This window comes from Capra hircus, chromosome 3 (genome assembly GCF_001704415.2).
Source record: "Capra hircus breed San Clemente chromosome 3, ASM170441v1, whole genome shotgun sequence".
NCBI classification, from domain to species: Eukaryota; Metazoa; Chordata; class Mammalia; order Artiodactyla; family Bovidae; genus Capra; species Capra hircus.
Genome location: NC_030810.1, coordinates 17110820 through 17132888, shown reverse-complemented (window position 1 = coordinate 17132888; position 22069 = coordinate 17110820). Strand labels below are relative to the sequence as shown.

Genomic DNA, 22069 nt, shown 5'->3' with positions numbered 1-22069 from the left:
GCTCTGCAAGGAGAAGCTACTACAATCAGAAGCCCACGCACTGCAAACAGAGAGTAGCCCCTGCTCTCCATAACTAGACAAAAGCTCGTGCGGTAACACAGACCCAGCATAGGAAATAATAAATAAATAAATAAAATTATATTTAAAAAATCAACCTCTACAGTTAGGTTCAGAGCGGATATTCTCTTCCAACCCTTATCTACCCTGACCTGAAATAATGTTGTTAACGTGCATGTGTATGTGTGTGTGTGTGTTCAGTTACTCAGTTGTATCTGACTCTTTGTGACCACAAGGACTGTAGCCCACCAGGCTCCTCTGTCTGTGGGATTTCCCAGGCAAGAATACTGGAGTGGGTTGCCATTTCCTCCTCCAGGGGATCTTCCTGTCCTAGGGACTGAACCCACATCTTCTGCAGGTGGATTCTTTACCACTGAGCCACCAGGGAAGCCTATCCTTTGGTTACCTAGGGACTTTCCAAAAGTCTTCATTGTCGTGACAAAAGACACCTTTATTAGGGTGAAGACCAAATACATGTTGCTGCTGCTGCTGCTGCTAAGTTGCTTCAGTCATGCCCGACTCTGTGCAACCCCATAGACAGCAGCCCACCAGGCTCCACATCCCTGGGATTCTCCAGGCAACAACACTGGAGTGGGTTGCCATTTCCTTCTCCAATGCATGAAAGTGAAAAGTGAAAGTGAGTTGCTCAGTCGTGTCTGACTCTTGGCGACCCCATGGACTGCAGCCCACCAGGCTCCTCTGTCCATGGGATTTTCCAGGCAAGAGTACTGGAGTGGGGTGCCATTGCCTTCTCCAAAATATAGGTTACTTACTATAAATTATAACATCACAGGGTAAACAAACCTAGCTTTATAACTATTTAAAACCAGTAGACATATTTTAAATTATTTTTGTAGCTACTATCATTATAACACTAAAATTTCATTCTATTTCACTATAGTTAGTGTCATTTATACATAGCCAAGTTAGGAAAAGGAGTACGTCAAGGCTGTATATTGTCACCCTGCTTATTTAACTTCTATGCAGAGTACATCATGATAAACGCTGGGCTGGAAGAACCGCAAGTTGGAATCAAGATTGCCGGGAGAAATATCAATAACCTCAGATATGCAGATGACACCACCCTTATGGCAGAAAATGAAGAGGAACTAAAAAGCCTCTTGATGAAAGTGAAAGAAGAGTGAAAAGTTGGCTTAAAGCTCAACATTCAGAAAACAATGTTCATGGCATCTTGTCCCATCACTTCATGGGAAATAGATGGGGAAACAGTGGAAACAGTGTCAGACTTTATATTTTTGGGCTCCAAAATCACTGCAGATGGTGACTGCAGCCATGAAATTAAAAGACCCTTACTCCTTGGAAAAAAAGTTATGACCATCCTAGACAGCATATTGAAAAGCAGAGACATTACTTTGCCAACAGAGGTCCATCTAGTCAAGGCTATGGTTTTTCCAGTGGTCATGTATGGATGTGAGAGTTGGACTGTGAAGAAAGGTGAGCGCCGAAGAATTGATGCTTTTGAACTGTGGTGTTGGAGAAGACTCTTGAGAGTCCCTTGGACTGCAAGGAGATCCAACCAGTCCATTCTGAAGGAGATCAGTCCTAGGTGTTCCTTGGAAGGAATGATGCTAAAGCTGAAACTCCAGTACTTTGGCCACCTCAGGGGAAGAGTTGACTCATTGGAAAAGACTCTGATGCTGGGAGGGATTGGGGGCAGGAGGAGAAGGGGACGACAGAGGATGAGATGAATGGATGGCATCACCGACTCGATGGACGTGAGTCTGAGTGAACTCTGGGAGTTGGTGATGGACAGGGAGGCCTGGTGTGCTGCAATTCATGGGGTCGCAACGAGTTGGACACAACTGAGTGACTGAACTAAACTGAACTGAAGTTAGGGTGAGGTGTTGTTAAATGCATTATACAGTGTCTTAACCTCAGTGGTCAGAGAAGGCGATGGCACCCCACTCCAGGACTCTTGCCTGGAAAATCCCATGGACGGAGGAGCCTGGCTGCAGTCCATGGGGTCACGAAGAGTCAGACACGACTGAGCGACTTCACTTTCACTTTTCACTTGCATGCACTGGAGAAGGAAATGGCAACCCACTCCAGTGTTCTTGCCTGGAGAATCCCAGGGACGGGGGAGCCTGGTGGGCTGCTGTCTATGGGGTCGCATAGGGTCGGACACGACTGAAGCGACTTAGCAGCAGCAACCTCATTGGTCCCAGTGAAACACGTATTGTTTGTGTTAACCGAAGGTTTTGCAGTCAGACATATAGGTCTAATACTTACTGTAGCTACTGGATAATTCATTTAACCTTGCCACGACTCAGTTTCTTTATCTACAAAATGGTTAGAACAATACTGCAACTTGGCATTGATGTTAGGGTTAGAGATAACGCATGTAAAATGCCTGATAGAGTATATGTTAGTAAGCAACAAGTGGTAGTAACAGTAATAAGACGGTAGAGATAGTAATAATAGAACTAGTAGTAATACCATTATTTATTAAATATTAATAATATTACTTAACAAATTATATTATTGTTTAATGCTTTATTATTAAATATTATAATATCTGTTAAAATTACTCACCATTTTCTTTCAGCTTTATCAAATTTTCTTTCAATTTCTCAATTTCTAGTTGAGCCTTCTCAAATGCAGAAGCTAAAAGAAAAAAAGAGCAATATATTTGTGTAAGGAGCAAATGATTAGCATAATACTCAAATGTCAGGTGACCCTCTGGAATACTTTCTTTCTGATGGCTGTCCTCTGAGTTTCTGCATAAATGTCACCTCCTCCAGGAAGCTTTCCCAGAGTCCCCTCTTAATGTTCCTACTACATCTTAGGTTTCTTCCTATCCCTGATATTGTCTGATCATGTAATCTTTCCCTGTTTCTCTAACCAGATTCTATGCTAAAGAGTTTGGACCACTGTAAACAAAAGGAATAGCTAAAAGTTTTTAAGCATGGTATTACAAATTTAGTAAAAAGAAATTACAAACATAAATACTTAAAATTAATGCCTAAAATTAATAATACTTAGAATTTCACCAGCTGTTCCTAGAAATAGCAAAATAGAAAAATTTCAGAAATAACTTTTGGTACTATTCGAGAATTGTATGAGGATTGCAGAATAGCATAGAGAAAGTATATGGGGCACAGGAGTCTATTGAATTTGCGTTCTCTAACCCAGTTTTATCACTTTGCCTCCTGTGGTCTACTCATCACCAATACTACAGCTGATAGGCCTCCTATAATGGCAAGTTGAGGAATCTCCCAGAAGTAAGAGACCAACATGAATCTTACAAGAGATCATTCCCAATCACATAGAAAAGGTACATAAAGCAAAGTCCAGAGGAAACCAGGCACAAGCTTCCAAGAGTCATCTCTCAGCAGTCATACAGGATGGGCTTAATTTCTCCAGCAATGAATTGGACAATTCACATGAAAAGTCTGCCAAGAAAATTCATTACAGACTCAGCAGCCAAAGTTTTTACTGGGGGCTACTTACATAGACACCACCTTCTGCCTAGAACATACCAAAATTCCAGACTCTCAGAAGTAAAGCAGGTTTTTAGCATAAACCACATTGTACAAACAGGTCAGGCAGAGTGAGCCACTGTTATAAATTGGGGGAGGGAGGGAATCTTCTCCAGATCCAAGTTCTCAGATGCTGCTGCTCCTGCTGCTGCTAAGTCACTTCAGTTGTGTCCGACTCTGTGCGACCCCATGGACGGCAGCCTACCAGGCTCCCGTCCCAGGGATTCTCCAGGAAAGAATACTGGAGTAGGTTGCCATTTCCTTCTCCAATGCATGAATGTGAAAAGTGAAAGTGATGTCACTCAGTTGTGCCCGACTCTTCGCGACCCCATGGACTGCAGCCCACCAGGCTCCTCCGTCCATGGGATTTTCCAGGCAAGAGTCCTGGAGTGGAGTGCCGTTGCCTTCTCCATTTCAGATGCTAGCCAAGGGCTAACCTGACAAACAGGACTTTCTAACGACAGCAGGGTCAAGTCTTCTATTTTAACTATTTTCTGCACAGGATGGATATACATTTTGTTTATCCACTCACCAATGATAGATGTTTAAGTTGTTTCTATGTTTTGGCTAGTACTGTAAATAATAGTGCTTTGAACATTCACATACGACTTTTTTTTAAATGTATTTTATTGAAGTATAGTTGACTTAAAATGTTGTGTTAATTTCTCATACAAGCTTTTTAGTGGACATATATCTTCATTTCTCCTGGGTCACATGATAATTTTACACTTAACACCTTGAGAAAATGCCAAATTGCTTTCCAAAGTATCCGCACCATTTCATATTCCCATCAACAATGTTCCAATTTCTTCACATCCTTGCCAACACTTGACATTATCTTTTTTATTATAGCCATTCGGGTGGGTGTGGAGTGGGATCTCATTGTAGATTTAATTTGCACTTCCCTAGTGATCAATGATTTTGAGCATCTTTTCATGTGCCTTTTGGCCATTCACATGCCTTCTCTAAAGAAATGTCTACTCAAGTTGTTCATTTTAAAGTTAGACTGTCTTTTTATAATAACATAAAAGAATGCTGTTGCTGCTGCTAAGTAGCTTCAGTCGTGTCCGACCCTGTGCGACCCCATAGACAGCAGCCCACCAGGCTCCGCTGTCCCTGGGATTCTCCAGGCAAGAACACTGGAGTGGGTTGCCATTGCCTTTCCAACATAAAAGAATATATAAGTAAGAATTCTTCATATAGTCTGGATATGAATTCTGCACCAAACACATGATTTGCAAACATTTCTCTCAGTCCACGGTTTGTCTTTTCACTTTCCTGTTGGTATCTTTTGAAGTACAGAAATTTTAGTTTCAGTTAAGTACAATTTATTAGGCTTTATATTATCACTTTTGCTTTTGGTGTTATATCTAACATGTGATTGTCAATGCCCAGATCATAAAAATCCACTCTATGTTTTCTTCTAAACACTTACAGTTTTAACTCTTGCATTTAGCTCTGTGGTACTAATATTTGTGCAGGCATAGCCCCACCCATCAGAGCAAGACCCAGATTCCCCTCCAGCCAGTCACTCCTTTCAGGAAGCTTCCACAAGCCTCTTATCCTTATCCATCAGAGGGTGGACAGAATGGAAACCACAGTTACAGAAAACTAACCAAACTGATCACTTGGATCACAGTCTTGTTTAACTCAATGAAACTATGAGCCACGCTATATGTAGGGCCAACCAAGAAGGACGGGTCATGGTGGAGAGTTCTGACAAAACGTGGTCCACTGGAGAAGGGAATCGCAAATCACTTCAGTATTCTTGCCTTGAGAACCCCATGAACAGTATGAAAAGGCAAAATGATATGACACTGAAAGATGAACTCCCCGGTCAGTAGGTGACCAATATGCTACTGGAGAAGAGTGGAGAAATAACTCCAGAAAGAATGAAGAGACAGAGCCAAAGCAAAAACAACACCCAGCTGTGGATGTGACTGGTGACAGAAGAAAAGTCTGATGCTGTAAAGAACAATGTTGCACAGGAATCTGGAATGTTAGGTCCATGAATCAAGGCAAATTGGAAGTGGCAAACAGGAGATGGCAAGAGTGAACATCAACATTTTAGGAATCAGTGGAATGGGTGAATTTAGTTCAGATGACCATTGTATCTACTACTGTGGGTAGGAATCCCTTAGAAGAAATGGAGTAGCCCTTATAGTCGACCAAAGAGTCCAAAATGCAGTACTTGGGTGTAACCTCAAAAGAGACAGAATGATCTCTGTTCATTTCCAAGGCAAACCATAAAGTATCACAGTAATCCAAGTCTATGCCCCAACCACAAATACCAAAGAAGCTGAATGGTTCTATGAAGACCTACAAGACCTTCTAGAATTAACACCAAAAAAAAAATGTCCTTTTCATCATAGGGGACTGGAATGCAAAAGTAGGAAGTCAAGAGATACTTGGAGTAAAAACAGGCAAGTTTGGCCTTGGAGTACAGAATGAAGCAGGGCAAAGGCTAGCAGTTTTGCCAAGAGAAAACACTGGTCATAGCAAACCAAACACCGTCTTCCAACAACACAAGACAGACTACACATGGACATCACCAGATGGTCAATACCAAAAAAAGATTGATTCTATTCACTGCAGCCAAAGATGGAGAAGCTCTATACAGTCAGAAAAAACAAGACTAGGGACTGTGGCTCAGATCATGAACTTCTCATTGCAAATTTCAGACTTAAATTAAAGAAAGTAGGGAAAACCACTGGACCATTCAGGTATGACCTAAATCAAATCCCTTATGATTAAACAGTGGAAGAGACAAATAGATTCAAGGGATTATATCTGATAGATAGAGGGCCTGAAGAACTATGGACAGAGGTTTGTAACATTGCATAGGAGGTGGTGATCAAAACCATCCCCAGGAAAAAGCAAAGCCAAAAGGCAAGATGGTTGTCTGAGGATGCCTTACAAATGGCTGAGAAAAGAGAAGTGAAAGGCAAAAGAGAAAAGGAAAGATATAGCCATCTGAATGCAGAGTTCCAAACAACAGCAAGGAGAGATAAGAAAGCCTTCCTAAGTGATCATTGCAAAGATATACAGGAAAACAATAGAATGGAATAGACTACAGACCTCTTCAAGGAAATTAGAGATACCAAGGGAACATTTCATGCAAAGATGGGCTCGATAAAGGACAGAAATAGCATGGACCTAACAAGAGCAGAAGATATTAAGAAGAAGTGGCAAGAATACACAGAAGAACTAAACAAAAAAGATCTTCATGACACAGATAACGACTATGGTGTGATCACTCACCTAGAGCCAGAGATCCTGAAGTGCCAAGTCAAGTGGGCCTTAGGAAGCATGACTATAAACTCTTCCCTGGTGGCTCAGATGGTAAAGTATCTGCCTACAATGTGGGAGACCTGGGTTCGATCCCTGGGTTGGGAAGATCTCCTGGAGAAGGAAATGGCAACCCACTCCAGTACTCTTGCCTGGAAAATCCTATGGACAGAGGAGCCTGGTAGGCTACCATCCATGGGATCACAAAGAGTCGGACACGACTGAGTGACTTCACTCACTCACTCAGTGGAGGTGTTGGATGTCCAGCAGAGCTATTTCCATTCCTGAAAGATGATGCTATGAAACTGCTGCACTCAATATACCAGCAAATTTGGAAAACTCAGCAGTAGCCACAGGACTGGAAAAGGTCAGTTTTCATTCCAATTCCAAAGAAAGGCAATGCCAAAGAATGTTCAAACTGCAACACAATTGCACTCATATCACATCCTAGCAAAGTAATGCTCAAAATTTTCTGAGCTAGACTTCAACACTATGTGAACTGAGAACTTCCAGATGTTCAAGCTGGATTGAGGAAAGGTAGAGGAACCAGAGATCAAATTGCAAACATCTGCCGGATCACAGAAAAAGCAAGGTAATTTCTGAAAACATCTACTGCTGTTTCATTGACTATGCTAAAGCCTCTGACTGTGTGGATCACATTAAAATGCAGAAAATTCTTAAACAGCTGCAAATACCAAACCACCTTACCTACCACTGAGAAACCTGTATGCAGTTCAAGAAGCAACAGTTAGAACTGAATATGGAACAATGGACCGGTTCAAAATTGGGAAAGGAGTATGTCAAAGATGTATATTGGTACTTTGCTTATTTAACTTTTATGCAGAGGACGTAATGTGAAATGCCTGGCTGGATGAAGCACAAGCTGGAATTAAGACTGCCTGGAGAAATATCAATAACCTCAGATATGCAGAGGGCACCACCCTCATGGAAGAAAGTAAAGAGGAACTAAAGAGCCTCTTGAGGTGAAAGAAGAGAGTGAAAAAGTTGGCTTAAAACTCAACATTCAAAAAACAAAGATCATGCTATGTGACCCCATCACTTCATGGCAAGAAGTTGGGGCAACAATGGAAACAGTAAAACACATTATTTTCTTGGGCTTCAAAATCACTGCAGATGGTGACTGCAGCCATGAAATTAAAAGACGCTTGCTCCTTGGAAGAAAAACTGTGACAAAGCTAGACAGTGTATTAAAAAGCAGAGACACTACTTTGCCAACAAAGGTCCATCTAGTCAAGGCTATGGTTTTTCCAGTGGTCATGTATGGATGTGCGAGTTGGACTATAAAGAAAGCTGAGCACCAAAGAATTGATGCTTTTGAACTGTGGTGTTGGAGAAGACTCTTGAGAGTTCCTTGGACTGCAAGGAGATCCAACCAGTCAGTCCTAAAGGAAATCAGTCCTGAATACTCATAGGAAGGACTGATGCTGAGGTTGAAACTTCAATACTCTGATGCAAAGAACTGACTCATTGGAAAAGACCCTAATGCTGGGAAAGATTGAAGGTGGGAGAAGGGGATGACAGAGGATGAGATAGTTGGATGGCATCACCGACTCAATGGACATGAGTTTGAGTAGGCTCTGGGAGTTGGTGATGGACAGGGAGGCCTGGCGTGCTGCAGTCCATGGGGTCACAAAGAATCGGACATGACTGAGCAATTGAACTGAACTGAACTGATACCCAAATAAGCAACAACAATAACAATCATGTGAAAGGATTTTCAACACTGTTAACTGTCAGGGAAATGTTAAGTAAAGCCACAGTTAAATACTATAACATAACTCACCAGAAAAGGTAAAATTAATAAGACTGACAATACCAAGCACTGACAAAGAATGTGAAGTAACTAACAACTCCATACACAACTGAGCAGAGCTTAAATTAGTACAACTATTTGGAAGACAACACGGCAGTAATCTACCAGTTCAGTTCAGTCGTTCAATCATGTCCGACTCTTTGTAACCCCATGAATTGCAGCACACCAGGCCTCCCTGTCCATCACCAACTCCCGGAGTTCACGCAAACTCATGTCCATCGAGTCGGTGATGCTATTCAGCCATCTCATCCTCGGTCATCCCCTTCTCCTGCCCCCAATCCCTCCTAGCATCAGAGTCTTTTCCAATGAGTCAACTCTTCACATGAGGTGGCCAAAGTACTGGAGTTTCAGCTTTAGCATCTGTCCTTCCAAAGAACACCTAGCACTGATCTCCTTTAGAATGGACTGGTTGGATCTCCTTGCAGTCCAAGGGACTCTCAAGAGTTTTCTCCATGACCACAGTTCAAAAGCATCAATTCTTCGGCGCTCAGCTTTCTTCACAGTCCAACTCTCACATCCATACATGACCACTGGAAAACCATAGCCTTGACTAGACAGACCTTTGTTGGCAAAGTAATGTCTCTGCTTTTCAATATGCTAGCTAGGTTGGTCATAACTCTTCTTCCAAGGAGTAAGCGTCTTTTGATTTCATGGCTGCAATCACCATCTGCAGTGATTTTGGAGCCCCCAAAAATATAAAGTCTCACACTGTTTCCACTGTTTCCCCATCTATTTCCCATGAAGTGATTGGACCAGATGCCATGATCTTAGTTTTCTGAATGTTGAGCTTTAAGCCAACTTTTTTACTCTCCTCTTTCACTTTCATCAAGAGGCTTTTTAGTTCCTCTTCACTTTCTTCCATAAGGGTGTGTCATCTGCATATCTGAGGTTATTGATATTTCTCCTGGAAATCTTGATTCCAGCTTGTGCTTCTTCCAGCCCAGTGTTTGGCGGTGAGGACATACCCCTTGTCCAAGGTAAGGAGCAGTGGCTGCGCTTTGCTGGAGCATCTGTGAAGAGATACCCCACGTCCAAGGTAAGAGAAACCCAAATAAGACAGTAGGTGTTGCCAGAGGACAGACTCACTGAAACCATAATCAAAGAAAACTAGTCAATATAATCACATGGACCACAGCCTTGTCTAACTCAATGAAACTAAGCCATGCCCTGTGGGGCCACCTAAGATAGGCAGGTCATGGTGGAGAGGTCTGACAGAATGTGGTCCCTTGGAGAAGGGAATGGCAAACCACTTCAGTATTCTTGCCTTGAGAACTTCATGAACAGTATGAAAAGGCAAAATGATAGGATACTGAAAGAGGAACTCCCCAGGTCAATAGGTGCCCAATATGCTACTGGAGATCAGTGGAGAAATAGCTCCAGAAAGAATGAAGGGATGGAGCCAAAGAAAAAACAATACCCAGTTGTGGATGTGACTGGTGATAGAAGCAAGGTTTGATGCTATAAAGAGCAATATTGCATAGGAATCTGGAATGTTAGGTCCATGCTGCTGCTGCTGAGTCGCTTCAGTTGTGTCCGACTCTATGCGACCCCATAGATGGCAGCCCACCAGGCTCCCCCGTCCCTGGGATTCTCCAGGTAAGAACACTGGAGTGGGTTGCTATTTCCTTCTCCAATGCATGAAAGTGAAAAGTGAAAGTGAAGTCGCTCAGTCGGGTCCGACTCTTCGAGACCCCATGGACTGCAGCCTACCAGGCTCCTCCGTCCATGGGATTTTCCAGGCAAGAGTACTGGAGTGATTCAAGGCAAATTGGAAGTGGTCAAATGGGAGATGACAAGAGTAAATGTCGACATTCTAGGAATCAGCGAACTAAAATGGACTGGAATAGGTTAATTTAACTCAGATGACCATTATATCTACTACTGCAGGCAGGAATCCCTTAGAAGAAATGGAGTGGCTGGCCATCATGGTCAACAAGAGTCCAAAATGCAGTACTTGGATGCAATCTCAAAAATGACAGAATGATCTCTGTTCATTTCCAAAGAAAACCATTCAATATCACAGTAATCCAAATCTATGCCCCAACCAGTAATGCTGAAGAAGCTGAAGTTGAACAGTTCTATGAAGACCTACAAGACCTTTTAGAACTAACATCCAAAAAAGATGTCCTTTTCATTATAGGGGACTGGAATGCAAAAGTAGGAAGTCAAGAAACACCTGCAGTAACAGGCAAATTTGGCCTTGGAATACGGAACAAAGCAAGGCAAAGACTAATAGAGTTTTGCCAGGAAAATGCACTGGTCATAGCAAACATCCTCTTGCAACAACACAAGAGAAGACTCTACACATGGACATCACCAAGTGGTCAACACCCAAATCAGATTGATTATATTCTTTGCAGCCAAAGATAGAGAAGCTCTATACAGTCTGCAAAAACAAGACTGGGAGCTGACTATGGCTCAGATCATGAACTCCTTATTGCCAAATTCAGATTCAAATTGAAGAAAGTAGGGAAAACCACTAGACCATTCAGGTATGACCTAAATCAAATCCCTTATGATTATACAGTGGAAGTGAGAAATAGATTTAAGGGACTAGATCTGATAGAGTGCCAGATGAACTATGGAATGAGGTTCGTGACATGTACAGGAGACAGGGATCAAGACCATCCTCACGGAAAAGAAATGCAAAAAAGCAAAATGGCTGTCTGGGGAGGCCTTGCCGATAGCTGTGGAAAGAAGAGAAGCAAAAAGCAAAGGAGAAAAGGAAAGATACAAGCATGTTAATGCAGGGTTCCAAAGAAAAGCAAGAAGAGATAAGAAAGCCTTTCTCAGCAATCAATGCAAAGAAATAGAGGAAAACAACAGAATGGGAAAGGCTAGAAATTTCTTCAAGAAAATCAGAGATACCAAGGGAACATTTCATGCAAAGATAGGCTCGATAAAGGACAGAAATGGTATAGACCTAACAGAAGCAGAAGATATTAAGAAGAGGTGGCAAGAATACACAGAGGAACTGTACAAAAGGGATCTTCACGACCAAGATAATCACGATGGTGTGATGACTCATCTAGAACCAGACATCTTGGAATGTGAAGTCAAGTGGGCCTTAGAAAGCATCACTACGAACAAAGCTAGTGGAGGTGATGGAATTCCAGTTGAGCTATTTCAAATCCTGAAAGATGATGCTGTGAAAATGCTGCACTCAATATGCCAGCAAATTTGGAAAACTCAGCAGTGGCCACAGGACTGGAAAAGGTCAGTTTTCATTCCAATCCCAAAGAAAGGCAATGCCAAAGAATGCTCAAACTACTGCACAATTGCACTCATCTCACACGCTAGTAAAGTAATGCTCAAAATTCTCCAAGCCAGGCTTCAGCAATACGTGAACCATGAACTTTCCAGATGTTCAAGCTGGTTTCAGAAGACAGAGGAACCAGAGATCAAATTGCCAACATCCGCTGGATCATGGAAAAAGCAAGAGAGTTCCAGAAAAACATCTATTTCTGCTTTATTGACTATGCCAAAGCCTTTGACTGTGTGAATCACAATAAACTGTGGCAAATTCTGAAAGAGATGGGAATACCAGACCACCTGACCTGCCTCTTGAGAAACCTATATGCAGGTCAGGAAGCAACAGTTAGAACTGGACATGGAACAACAGACTGGTTCCAAATCGGAAAAGGAGTACGTCAAGGCTGTATATTGTCACTCTGCTTATTTAAGTTATTTGCAGTAATCTACCAACACAGAACAAATACTTAACCGTCTGATCTAATAATTCTACTCAAGTATATCATGATCAGAAATGTATAGATAAAGACAAGAATACTTAGAGCAGCACTGTTCATAATAGACCACAACTAGAAACAACATAAATGTCTATCAAGAGTAGAAGGGCTAAATAAAATAAATGGAGTATGTTTATTCAATGAAATACTAGAGTACAAATGGCAAAAGTGAACAAATTACTGTTACATGCAAGAATATGGATGAATCTCACAAATATAATATTGAACAAAAGAAACAAGCTAAACAATGTATATTCCCTGCAGTTAAAACTGAGAAATAGCCTTAAAAGTTAGGACTAGTCATGACTTTAGGGGAGGAGAGAGTATGTAGACATAGGGAGAAGAAACAGGGCTTCTGGAGCACTGGAAATTTCTTGCACTGGGTGGTGTACTGGAGTTGTACACCTTTTGGTAGTTATGATATGCTTCGACAAAAACTTCTGGACACTGTAGAAAATGAGACTACATATCAGACTTTTATGTGTTTATCTTAGAAGATTTTTTTCTCTGTGTCCTTGTGTTTTACCCTTAGCAGGACCATCACATTTAAAACATGGTCAGAGATGTTCATCTGTCAGCACAGCTTACCGAGTTTGCTCTGTACCTTCTCCTTCCCTTGCAGTTCATCAGTGAGCCTTCGGATCTCTCCATGGGCCATCTCTAACTTCTGTGCTACGTCCTCCAAATCTCTCTCTCTGCAGTTTTGTGGTGTTTTATCTTTTTCTGGATCTTCATTATGGGACTGAAATAAAACTGCTGTTAGTAGTACACCAAAAAGTAAATATACTCTTAGGATATTGCCCTCTAAGTGTTTGAAAGCCAATAAAGAAGAGTAGATTATTTATGTGCATTTCTTTTTTTAGGTTGAACCATATAAAATTAGTGATATTTTATTGTTTTTATACAATTTCACCTTCAAACCTAAAACACTTAAGAGATTATGGTTATATAATTATTTTTAAAACTAGAAATTTAATCATAAAAATAATCATTGGCAAAAAAGAAGGAAAATATTCCTCATTTATATGGTAATTAAATACAGCTTGTAAAATGCCTTTACATTAAATTTTATTTAATTTCAAAGTTGGAACAATTAGGGCTCAATTCATGTTTAGAGCTCCTTTCCTACGACTATTTTTAAAGCATTTTAAAAGCTATGTAAGAAATTAAATCTTAATTATATTTTGCTTTTGATTCCCAAGATATGTATTTCATATATGAATATAATTTCATTATACAAATTTTCCTAAAAAGTAAGAAAACAACCAAATATTAATACCATATACATAAAAAAACTACTTTCAGCTTACTGGTATATTTCCTTGCAGTATTTTTCATTTACACACATTTTTTACATAGTCATAGTCTCAATCTATGTACACATTTCTGTCTGGCTTTTTTATTTAACATTATATGAGGAATTTTTTTTCTACATTGCTATATAGATTGTGTAATGATAATTTTTAGAGGCTATATAATGTTCCAGTGGGTACAACATAATTTATATAATCATTTCAACATTTTGGTAGTTTTCCATTTTTGCTATTGAAAATACCATGGTTTCATCCACATATATTTATCTTGGGTTGCTTCCCATTGTTAAATTCTCTATATATACTTTATTCACTGGATTTAACTCTTAATAACATTTCCCTAGATCAAAAATAATTTCTACAAAGAGAATTACTTATATTTAAAATAATGTGCAACACATTTTAAAGGACCTCCCTGCAAAAAGAAGCTTCAAATATATTTGGAAAGAAGTGTGTACTGTCCCAAGGTGATTTTTCAAAGGACATAACACATATTGATTGCTTAAATTTTGATACATTCAATAAAAATCAGCTATTGTGTTAAACAATTTATTTTTTCTTCCCAAATTTCTATGATGTGTTCATAATACTCTTATGCACAACTTATATCTTTTACAGCATGGATTTATGCATTTTAATGTATTCAAACAAAATACTTCCAAGGTAAAAGCTAACTTGTAATTACCTAAGCAAAAGATTGTAAATTTTTTCTTACCTCACTCAGGCTTTTTTTAGACTGATGCACAGGTTCTTGATGTTTCTGATGGTCCTTTTGCAGAGGCTGGTGGGTTTGTTCAAGTTTCTCCTAAGTGAGGTAAATGAATATTATATCAATCAGCTTCATGAACAAAAGTTGAGGTAAGGTGAAGTTGCTCAGCTGTGTCCAACTCTTTGCGACCCCACAGACTGTAACCTACCAGGCTCTTCTATCCATGAGATTTTCCAGGCAAGAGTACTGGAGTGGGTTGCCATTTCCTTCTCCAGAGGATCTTCTCAACCCAGGGATTGAATCCAGGTCTCCCGCATTGTAGGCAGATGCTTTACTGTCTGAACTACCAGGAAAGTCTTAAAATGTCATTTAAATTAAAAATATATATGAGAAAGAGGGAGCACAATCCAGTCAATTTTATGAGGCTAGACTATGCATTCTCAGTGAGATAATACTGCCCCCAGGGGAGTTCAAACTGATTCCTAAGTGGGGAAATCTTACCCTTTTAAATACAAAGTACAGATGTCTGTGGTACATAAACAGAATTACTTTATATCAGTACCATCAAGATTTCATGGGAGAGTGATAGAAAAAATTATTTTAAAAGTCTCATTATAGAAGCAATAATGAAAAAAAAAGGCTGGCTAACACTGCCTAGATGGATCTTGATATTAAAACCTGACAAAGGTAACACAGAAAGCAAAATCACAGGGCTACCTCCCTCATAAATAAATATAGATGCAAAAATTTAAAGAAAAGCTTATCAAACTGAATCTATACTATTTAGAAAGGATAACATATCATGAAGCAGTTGGATGCATCCCAGGAATACAAGATAGGTTTAACATTAGAAAATTTAATCAATGAAATTCTCACATTAATGGGTAAAAGTTCTAAATGACTTCATCATTTCAATAGCTATAGAAAAAAACTCAACATTTTCTAAACTCAACATCAATTTCTAATAGAAGCTCTGAACAAATCAGGAATAAAGGAGAACTTTCTTAACTCAATAAAGTCTATCTTTAAAAAACAGCAACTCTTTTTTTTTTCAACAGAATATAGCTTTATTTATAGAATCTTACAAATTTAAAACATTTACAGTCCACATAACTTATTTTCTTTTCTAATATACCCTCATAACTTCTGACCTATTTTTAAAAAATACTGTGATGGAACTGTAGAACTGTAAAAGAAAACAAGAATAATAAAAATCTAACCTCTCTCTTTTGCAAAAATCAGACAACTTTTTGAAAAAACAGCAACTCTTAACCAAACATCATACTAGTGAATAGCTGAATACTTTCTCTATGATATCATTAACAAGACAAGTATGTCTGCTATTCAAGATAATACTAAAGATCCAATCAGTATAGTAAGGTAAGTAAAGAAATTTAAAGGAATAAAGATGGGAAAGGAAGAAACAAAAGTATCATTATTCTCAGATATGATTGTACAGGTGGAAAAAGTACAAAATCTTCAAATAAATTATTAAAATGAATGGGAAATTTCAGCAATATTGCTAAGTATAGTCAATATATAAAAATAATTATACTTTTAATACTAGCAATAGATAATTAGAAAATTAAATTCTAAAAAAACATACAGCATTCACTACTAACTGCATCCAAAAATATGAAGTAACTAGCAATAAATATAACAAAAAAATGTGCAAGATTTTGTGAAAAAAGTGATAAAACTTTACTTATATACATTAAAAAGTAAATGGAGAGATACTCTATGATCACAGATAACATCAATATTTTAAGATAGCCAATTCCTCTCAAATAGACTTATAGAGTCAATGCAACCAAAATTCAAAATCCCAGAAGGAAAGAATTTCTTAAACAGGACAGAAAAACACTAACTATAAAACAGATGATTGATAAACTAAACAATCGTAAATTTAAGAACTTCTGTTCATTAAAAGACACTTTTAAGAATATTAAAAGGACAAGTCACAGAGTGGGGAAAAAGTATTTGTGACACAAGACTTGAAACCAGAACATAGACAAAACATGTAAATAAGAAGACAGACGACTCAATTTTTTAATGGACAAGAGACCTGAATAAACACTAACAAAATAGGAAATGCAAGTGACAAATAATTACACTAAATTCATTTGTAATCAGGGAAATGCTAATTAAAACCAATATGGGATATCATTATGCACCCAGTAGTTTAGCAAAAATTTAAAAGTCTGAAAACATCAGGGGTTGATGAGAAGCAAAGGCATTCTCATACAATACTAGTGCCAAAATAAACTGGTACCACTAATTTAAGAAGAAAGTTTGACATTATTTAGTAAAGCTGAAGATCCACATACTCTATAATTTCCTAAATCTACTCTTAGCTGTATACCCTATACAAATGAATGCACACACAGAAGAATATTCACAGCAGCATAACTGATTAAATTAAAATACGTTCAAAATAGATAATAAATTGGAAATAACCCAAATTAGCATAGAATGGATAGGCTCATGCTGTATATTCACATGATGGAATAATACATAGCAGTGACAAGCTGATTAAAAATAGATAATACAAATATAACGTTTTACAAAAAAGCACTTCCCAAAGTTGATTCCTTGTATGTAATGTTCAAAAATAGACAAAACTAAACTACTATATATATTATTTAGGGATGCACAGCTTCGTGAAGAGAAAGGGGTTGTGATCAGATAAGAAAAGTTCTAGGCAGTTGGCCAGCAATAGGTGAACTGCGAACTTCCAGATGTTCAGATATGCAGATGACACCACCCTCGTGGCAGAAAGTGCTGCTGCTGCTAAGTCATTTCAGTCATGTCCAACTCTGTGTGACCCCATAGACGGAAGCCCACCAGGCTCCCCCGTCCCTGGGATTCTCCAGGCAAGAACACTGGAGTGGGTTGCCATTTCCTTCTCCAATGCAGGAAAGTGAAAAGTGAAAGTCAAGTCGCTCAGTCGCGTCCGACTCTTCGAGAACCCATGGACCGCAGCCTACCAGGCTCCTCTGTCCATGGGATTTTCCGGGCAAGAGTACTGGAGTAGTGCGCCATTGCCTTCTCCAATGGCAGATAGTGAAGAGGAACTAAAAAGCCTCTTGATGAAAGTGAAAGAGGAGAGTGAAAAAGTTGGCTTAAAGCTCAACATTCAGAAAACGAAGATCACGGCATCTGGTCCCATCACTTCATGGCAAATAGATGGGGAAACAGTGGAAACAGTGTCAGACTTTATTTTCTGGGGCTCCAAAATCACTTCAGATGGTGACTGCAGCCATGAAATTAAAAGACGCTTATTCCTTGGAAGGAAAGTTATGACCAACCTAGATAGCATAATCAAAAGCAGATATTACTTTGCCAACAAAGGTCCATCTAGTCAAGGCTATGGTTTTTCCAGTGGTCATGTATGGATGTGAGAGTTGGACTGTGAAGAAAGGTGAGCGCCGAAGAATTGATGCTTTTGAACTGCGGTGTTGGAGAAGACTCTTGAGAGTCCTCTGGACTGCAAGGAGATCCAACCAGTCCATTCTGAAGGAGACCAGACCTGGGTGTTCACTGGAAGGACTGATGCTGACGCTGAAACTCCAAAACTTTGGCCACCGCATGCTAAGAGTTGACTCATTGGAAAAGACCCAATGTCTCTGTTTTTGAATATGCTGTCATATTGGTCATAACTTTCCTTCCAAGGAGTAAGTGTCCTTTAATTTCACGGCTGCAGTCACAATCTTCAGTGATTTGGGAGCCCAAAAAAATAAAGTCTGACACTGTTTCCACTATTTCCCCATCTATTTCCCATGAAGTGATGGGACCAGATGCCATGATCTTAGTTTTCTGAATGTTGAGCTTTAAGCCATTTAAAGGATATATGTTATCAAAAAGACAAAGGAAAATCTCTACATGCTATTACAGATACTGAAAACAATAGGCATAATGGAATATAATTTGAATTTTAAGAGAATGGAAATTTTTTTAGAAAGATAGATTAAAAAATTGTTGGCAGTGGTTGCTTAGCAGTGTGAAACTGAGGATTTGAGGTAAGAAGATAACTCATTTTTCATTCTATTTTATACTGCTTGAATCCTTTTTTACTATGTGCCTATATTAAGTTAAAAAGCCAATAAAAAAACTTATGTTAAATAAAATATAGTTTATATGTAGATCAGGCTTTGCAAAACTTCTTGGGGTTTCAAGTCATCATTTGTGGTCCCATTTTGGTAGGAATGATTCTCTCATCTACTTTATGCACAGGTTAGTTCAACATTGAAAGTGAAGTCGCTCAGTCATGTCCGATTCTTTGCGACCCCATGGACTATAGCCTACCAGGCTCCTCCATCCATGGGGTTTTCCAGGCAAGAGTACTGGAGTAGGTTGCCATTTCCTTCTCCAACATTAGTGTATGTAAAATATAACTAGGGAGGCAATGAAACTTTTACAAGCTACAGTTCATAATAATAATATCTTTGCAAAAAATTTTTTTTTAGTTTTTTAAAGGGGTAATCAATATACAACAAACTGAACATATTTACAGTGTACAGTTTTTTGTTACATGTATACATTCATGAAACCAACACAATCAAGATAATGAAAATATCCACTACAGGCAAAAGATATGCTTCCTTAAATTTATTCTTTCCCAACAGTGTCCTCAGATAACCACTGATCTGTTTCTGTTATTTTATACCAGTTTGCATTTCCTACTGCTTTATACAAATGGAACCATAGACTATGTACTCTTTTTGGTCTGGCTTATTCACTCGGATAATTGAGATATATCTGTTCTGTTGTCCACTTTTTCTTTTTTATTATAAAGTAATATTCCATTCTATAGATCTATATGTTTACCTGTTGATGAACACTTGAGTTGATTATACAATGAAAGTTGCTGTGACATGTGTAAGTCTTTACACGGCCACATGCTTTCATTTCTCTTGGTATATTCCTAGAAATGAAATGTAACAGTTGCATATTTAACTTTTTAAGGCAGTGCTAAGCAATTTTCAAAGTGGTAGGATCATTTTATACTCCCATCAGTAGAATATGAGGATTACAGTTGCTTCAAATTGTCAACAATACTTGATATGGTTAGTCTTTTAATTCTGGGCACTCATTGATATTGATAAATTGATAGTGGTGACTCATTGTGATTTTTGTGTTTTCCTAATAATAAATGAATTTAAGCATTATTTCATATGCTTATTTACTATTTGTATATCTTCTCTGGTGTAGTTGCTTTTTAATTTTTTTGCCCATTTTTTAGTTGGGTTGTATGTGTTATTATTATTGAGCTATAAGACTTATTTATATATTTAGATAGAAAGATTTTGTTGGACACATTTAAAAAAATATTATCTCCTAGTCTGTGCCTTCCTCTTTTATTTCTGTCTTTTGAAGAGCAACATTCTGAATTTTGATAAAATCCAATTTCATACTCTGTGCTCTTCCTGTCTGATAAAAATCCTTCCAAACCCAAGGTCACTAAAATTTCCTTCTGTAGATTTTATCTCCTACATGATCTATGAACTGTTTTGAGTTAATTTTTGTATATGGATAGGATAAAGGTATTACAAAGCCTTAAATTTCGTGTGTTGCCTTCATACCCTTGTACCTCACAGTGCACCAAAAGCCTCACCATGAGTTCCCCTGCTTTTGCCAGACATACCCCTATCCGACAGGAAAGATTCCCTACCCAGCTAGTGCCCCTATCAGCCAGAACAGCTATAGCCTACCTAGTCCTCAGCCATCTAATGACTGTCATTTCACCGCTAACCCATGAAATTGTTTAGGCAAGCCAGTCATACCCTCCCACAGGAACAAAGGGGCACCTCTCCTACTGTTACCACAAAGTCTGTCTCCCGAGGGTCCTGTGAGTTTACTCCGTTCCTGAATACCAGCCCCTGTGGCCCTGCCTGACAGGCAGTGTCCTCCCCTGGGCTGTAAGTCTATGTGATTAACTATGAACCACATCTCTGTCCAAAGCTGGGTATCATGTGTTTGACTATCTCATAGTATTTAGGGTAGGGTCTCCCTCCTTTTCCAGTGGGGAAGGGAACTCAATAGAGTTGAGGGAGTTTTTTCTGTTTGTTTTTTGCATATGCCTGTCCAATTGTTCCAGCACCATTTGTAGAAAAGCACATCTTTTCCCCATTAAATTACCTTCCCATCTGTTTTGAAAACCAATTCACCATACAGGTGCGGGTCTTTATTTTGTTCCATTGATCTATATACACATTCTTGATTACTGCAGCTTTATGGTAAGTCTTGAAAGCGGGAAGAGTGTATCTTCCAACTTGTTCTTCTTTTTCAAAGTTGTTTGGGCTATTCTAGTTCCTTTGCCTTCCTTATCCATTTTAGAATCAGCTTGTCAATTTCTACAAAAAAGTGACTCTACTAATTACTTTATGCTCAGGCAAATGACAGCATTAGCTTAAACAAAATATAAACGGGAATGTGACAGAAATGTTATGAATTACATTTTATAATAACAAAATCTTTTATAGTTTCTGTTTGAATTCTTCCTGTCCATGAGTTGTAAAACTATGACTTAGTAGTGATCTAAGTAAACTATGATCTTAGCCTTAAAATCACCTAAGACTTCACCTTCAAAACACCAATTTGTTTTATAGATTCCATCTCCTTCATAACTCCTTAGTTCATTTTCCCTTCTCCATTTACACTCTGAGTCTTGTTTTTGGTTCTCATTCTTTAATTATGTATTATTTAACATCTCCTGAAACCCTTGCTTCCAATCTGGCCCCTTTCCAATCCATCTCTCCACGATGGCCAGAATGATTTTTCTAAAACACAAATTAGATCATGCTGTGCGTGCGTGCATGTTACTCTTCTCTTAAAATCATTTAGTGACTCTCCAGACCTTTTACAGCAGTCAGTCATTAGTCAATTTGAAATATTTTTATGCCTCTAGTATGCTCCAGGAACACTGCTGAGTGCTGAGTCCAAACTCTCTAGCTTAGCATATGTGTCTCACCATGAAATGGTTTCTGAAAATATCTCCGGGTGCATTTCTCAGCATTGACTCACATGAACCAGTATGTGTTATACACTGTCTCCTCTGCCAGAAATGCCTTTCCCTTCTTCTTCATCCAACTCACACCTACTCAGCTTTCAAAATGCTACTCAATACCACCTCTTCTGGAAGCCTTTTCTATCCATCCTGACTGAGCCTCTCCCCCAGGTTCTCCCAGCCTTATGTGCCTCACTTTACTAAAGAACTTTCCACACTGAATTATAACCACTAGTTCATTTCTTTCCTTCATTAGCTTCATTTATTTCTTTCATTTTTCTCTCCTTGCAAGTCCAGATCATGTTTAATTTGACTTTGTTCCTACATCTACTAGCACAAAGCCTGGCACACAGTAGGTTCTCAAGAATAATGCTAATTAACATGTGGGGTTTCATCTTAGAGCTATACATATATTAAGCAATTTCATTTCATTTACATGATCATCTTGTGGAGTAGGTGAGTTGCTCCCAGATTTTACAGATTATGATGATGAGGCTCACAAAAATTAAGTAATTTATTCAAGGACATACTGCTCACAAGGGGCAGAGCAGGTCCATTCAAACCTAAAGTTCATATTCTTAAACACTATCAAAATTGGCTTCCTGATATTTTA

At 38.8% G+C, this 22069-nt stretch overlaps 1 protein-coding gene across 2 annotated transcripts in view; it reads right to left on the bottom strand.

The window, feature by feature from the left end:
- PPCS (phosphopantothenoylcysteine synthetase) overlaps positions 1-22069 on the bottom strand; it is a 140863-nt gene that overhangs the window by 91527 nt on the left and 27267 nt on the right. For both annotated transcript variants that reach the window (XM_018042652.1, XM_005678607.3), the window contains exons 5-7: positions 14457-14546; positions 13017-13170; positions 2611-2682 (exon numbers count right to left, since the gene is read on the bottom strand). In XM_018042652.1, the coding sequence (XP_017898141.1) occupies positions 2611-2682; positions 13017-13170; positions 14457-14546 (316 nt within the window). The remainder of the gene's footprint in view (positions 1-2610; positions 2683-13016; positions 13171-14456; positions 14547-22069) is intronic.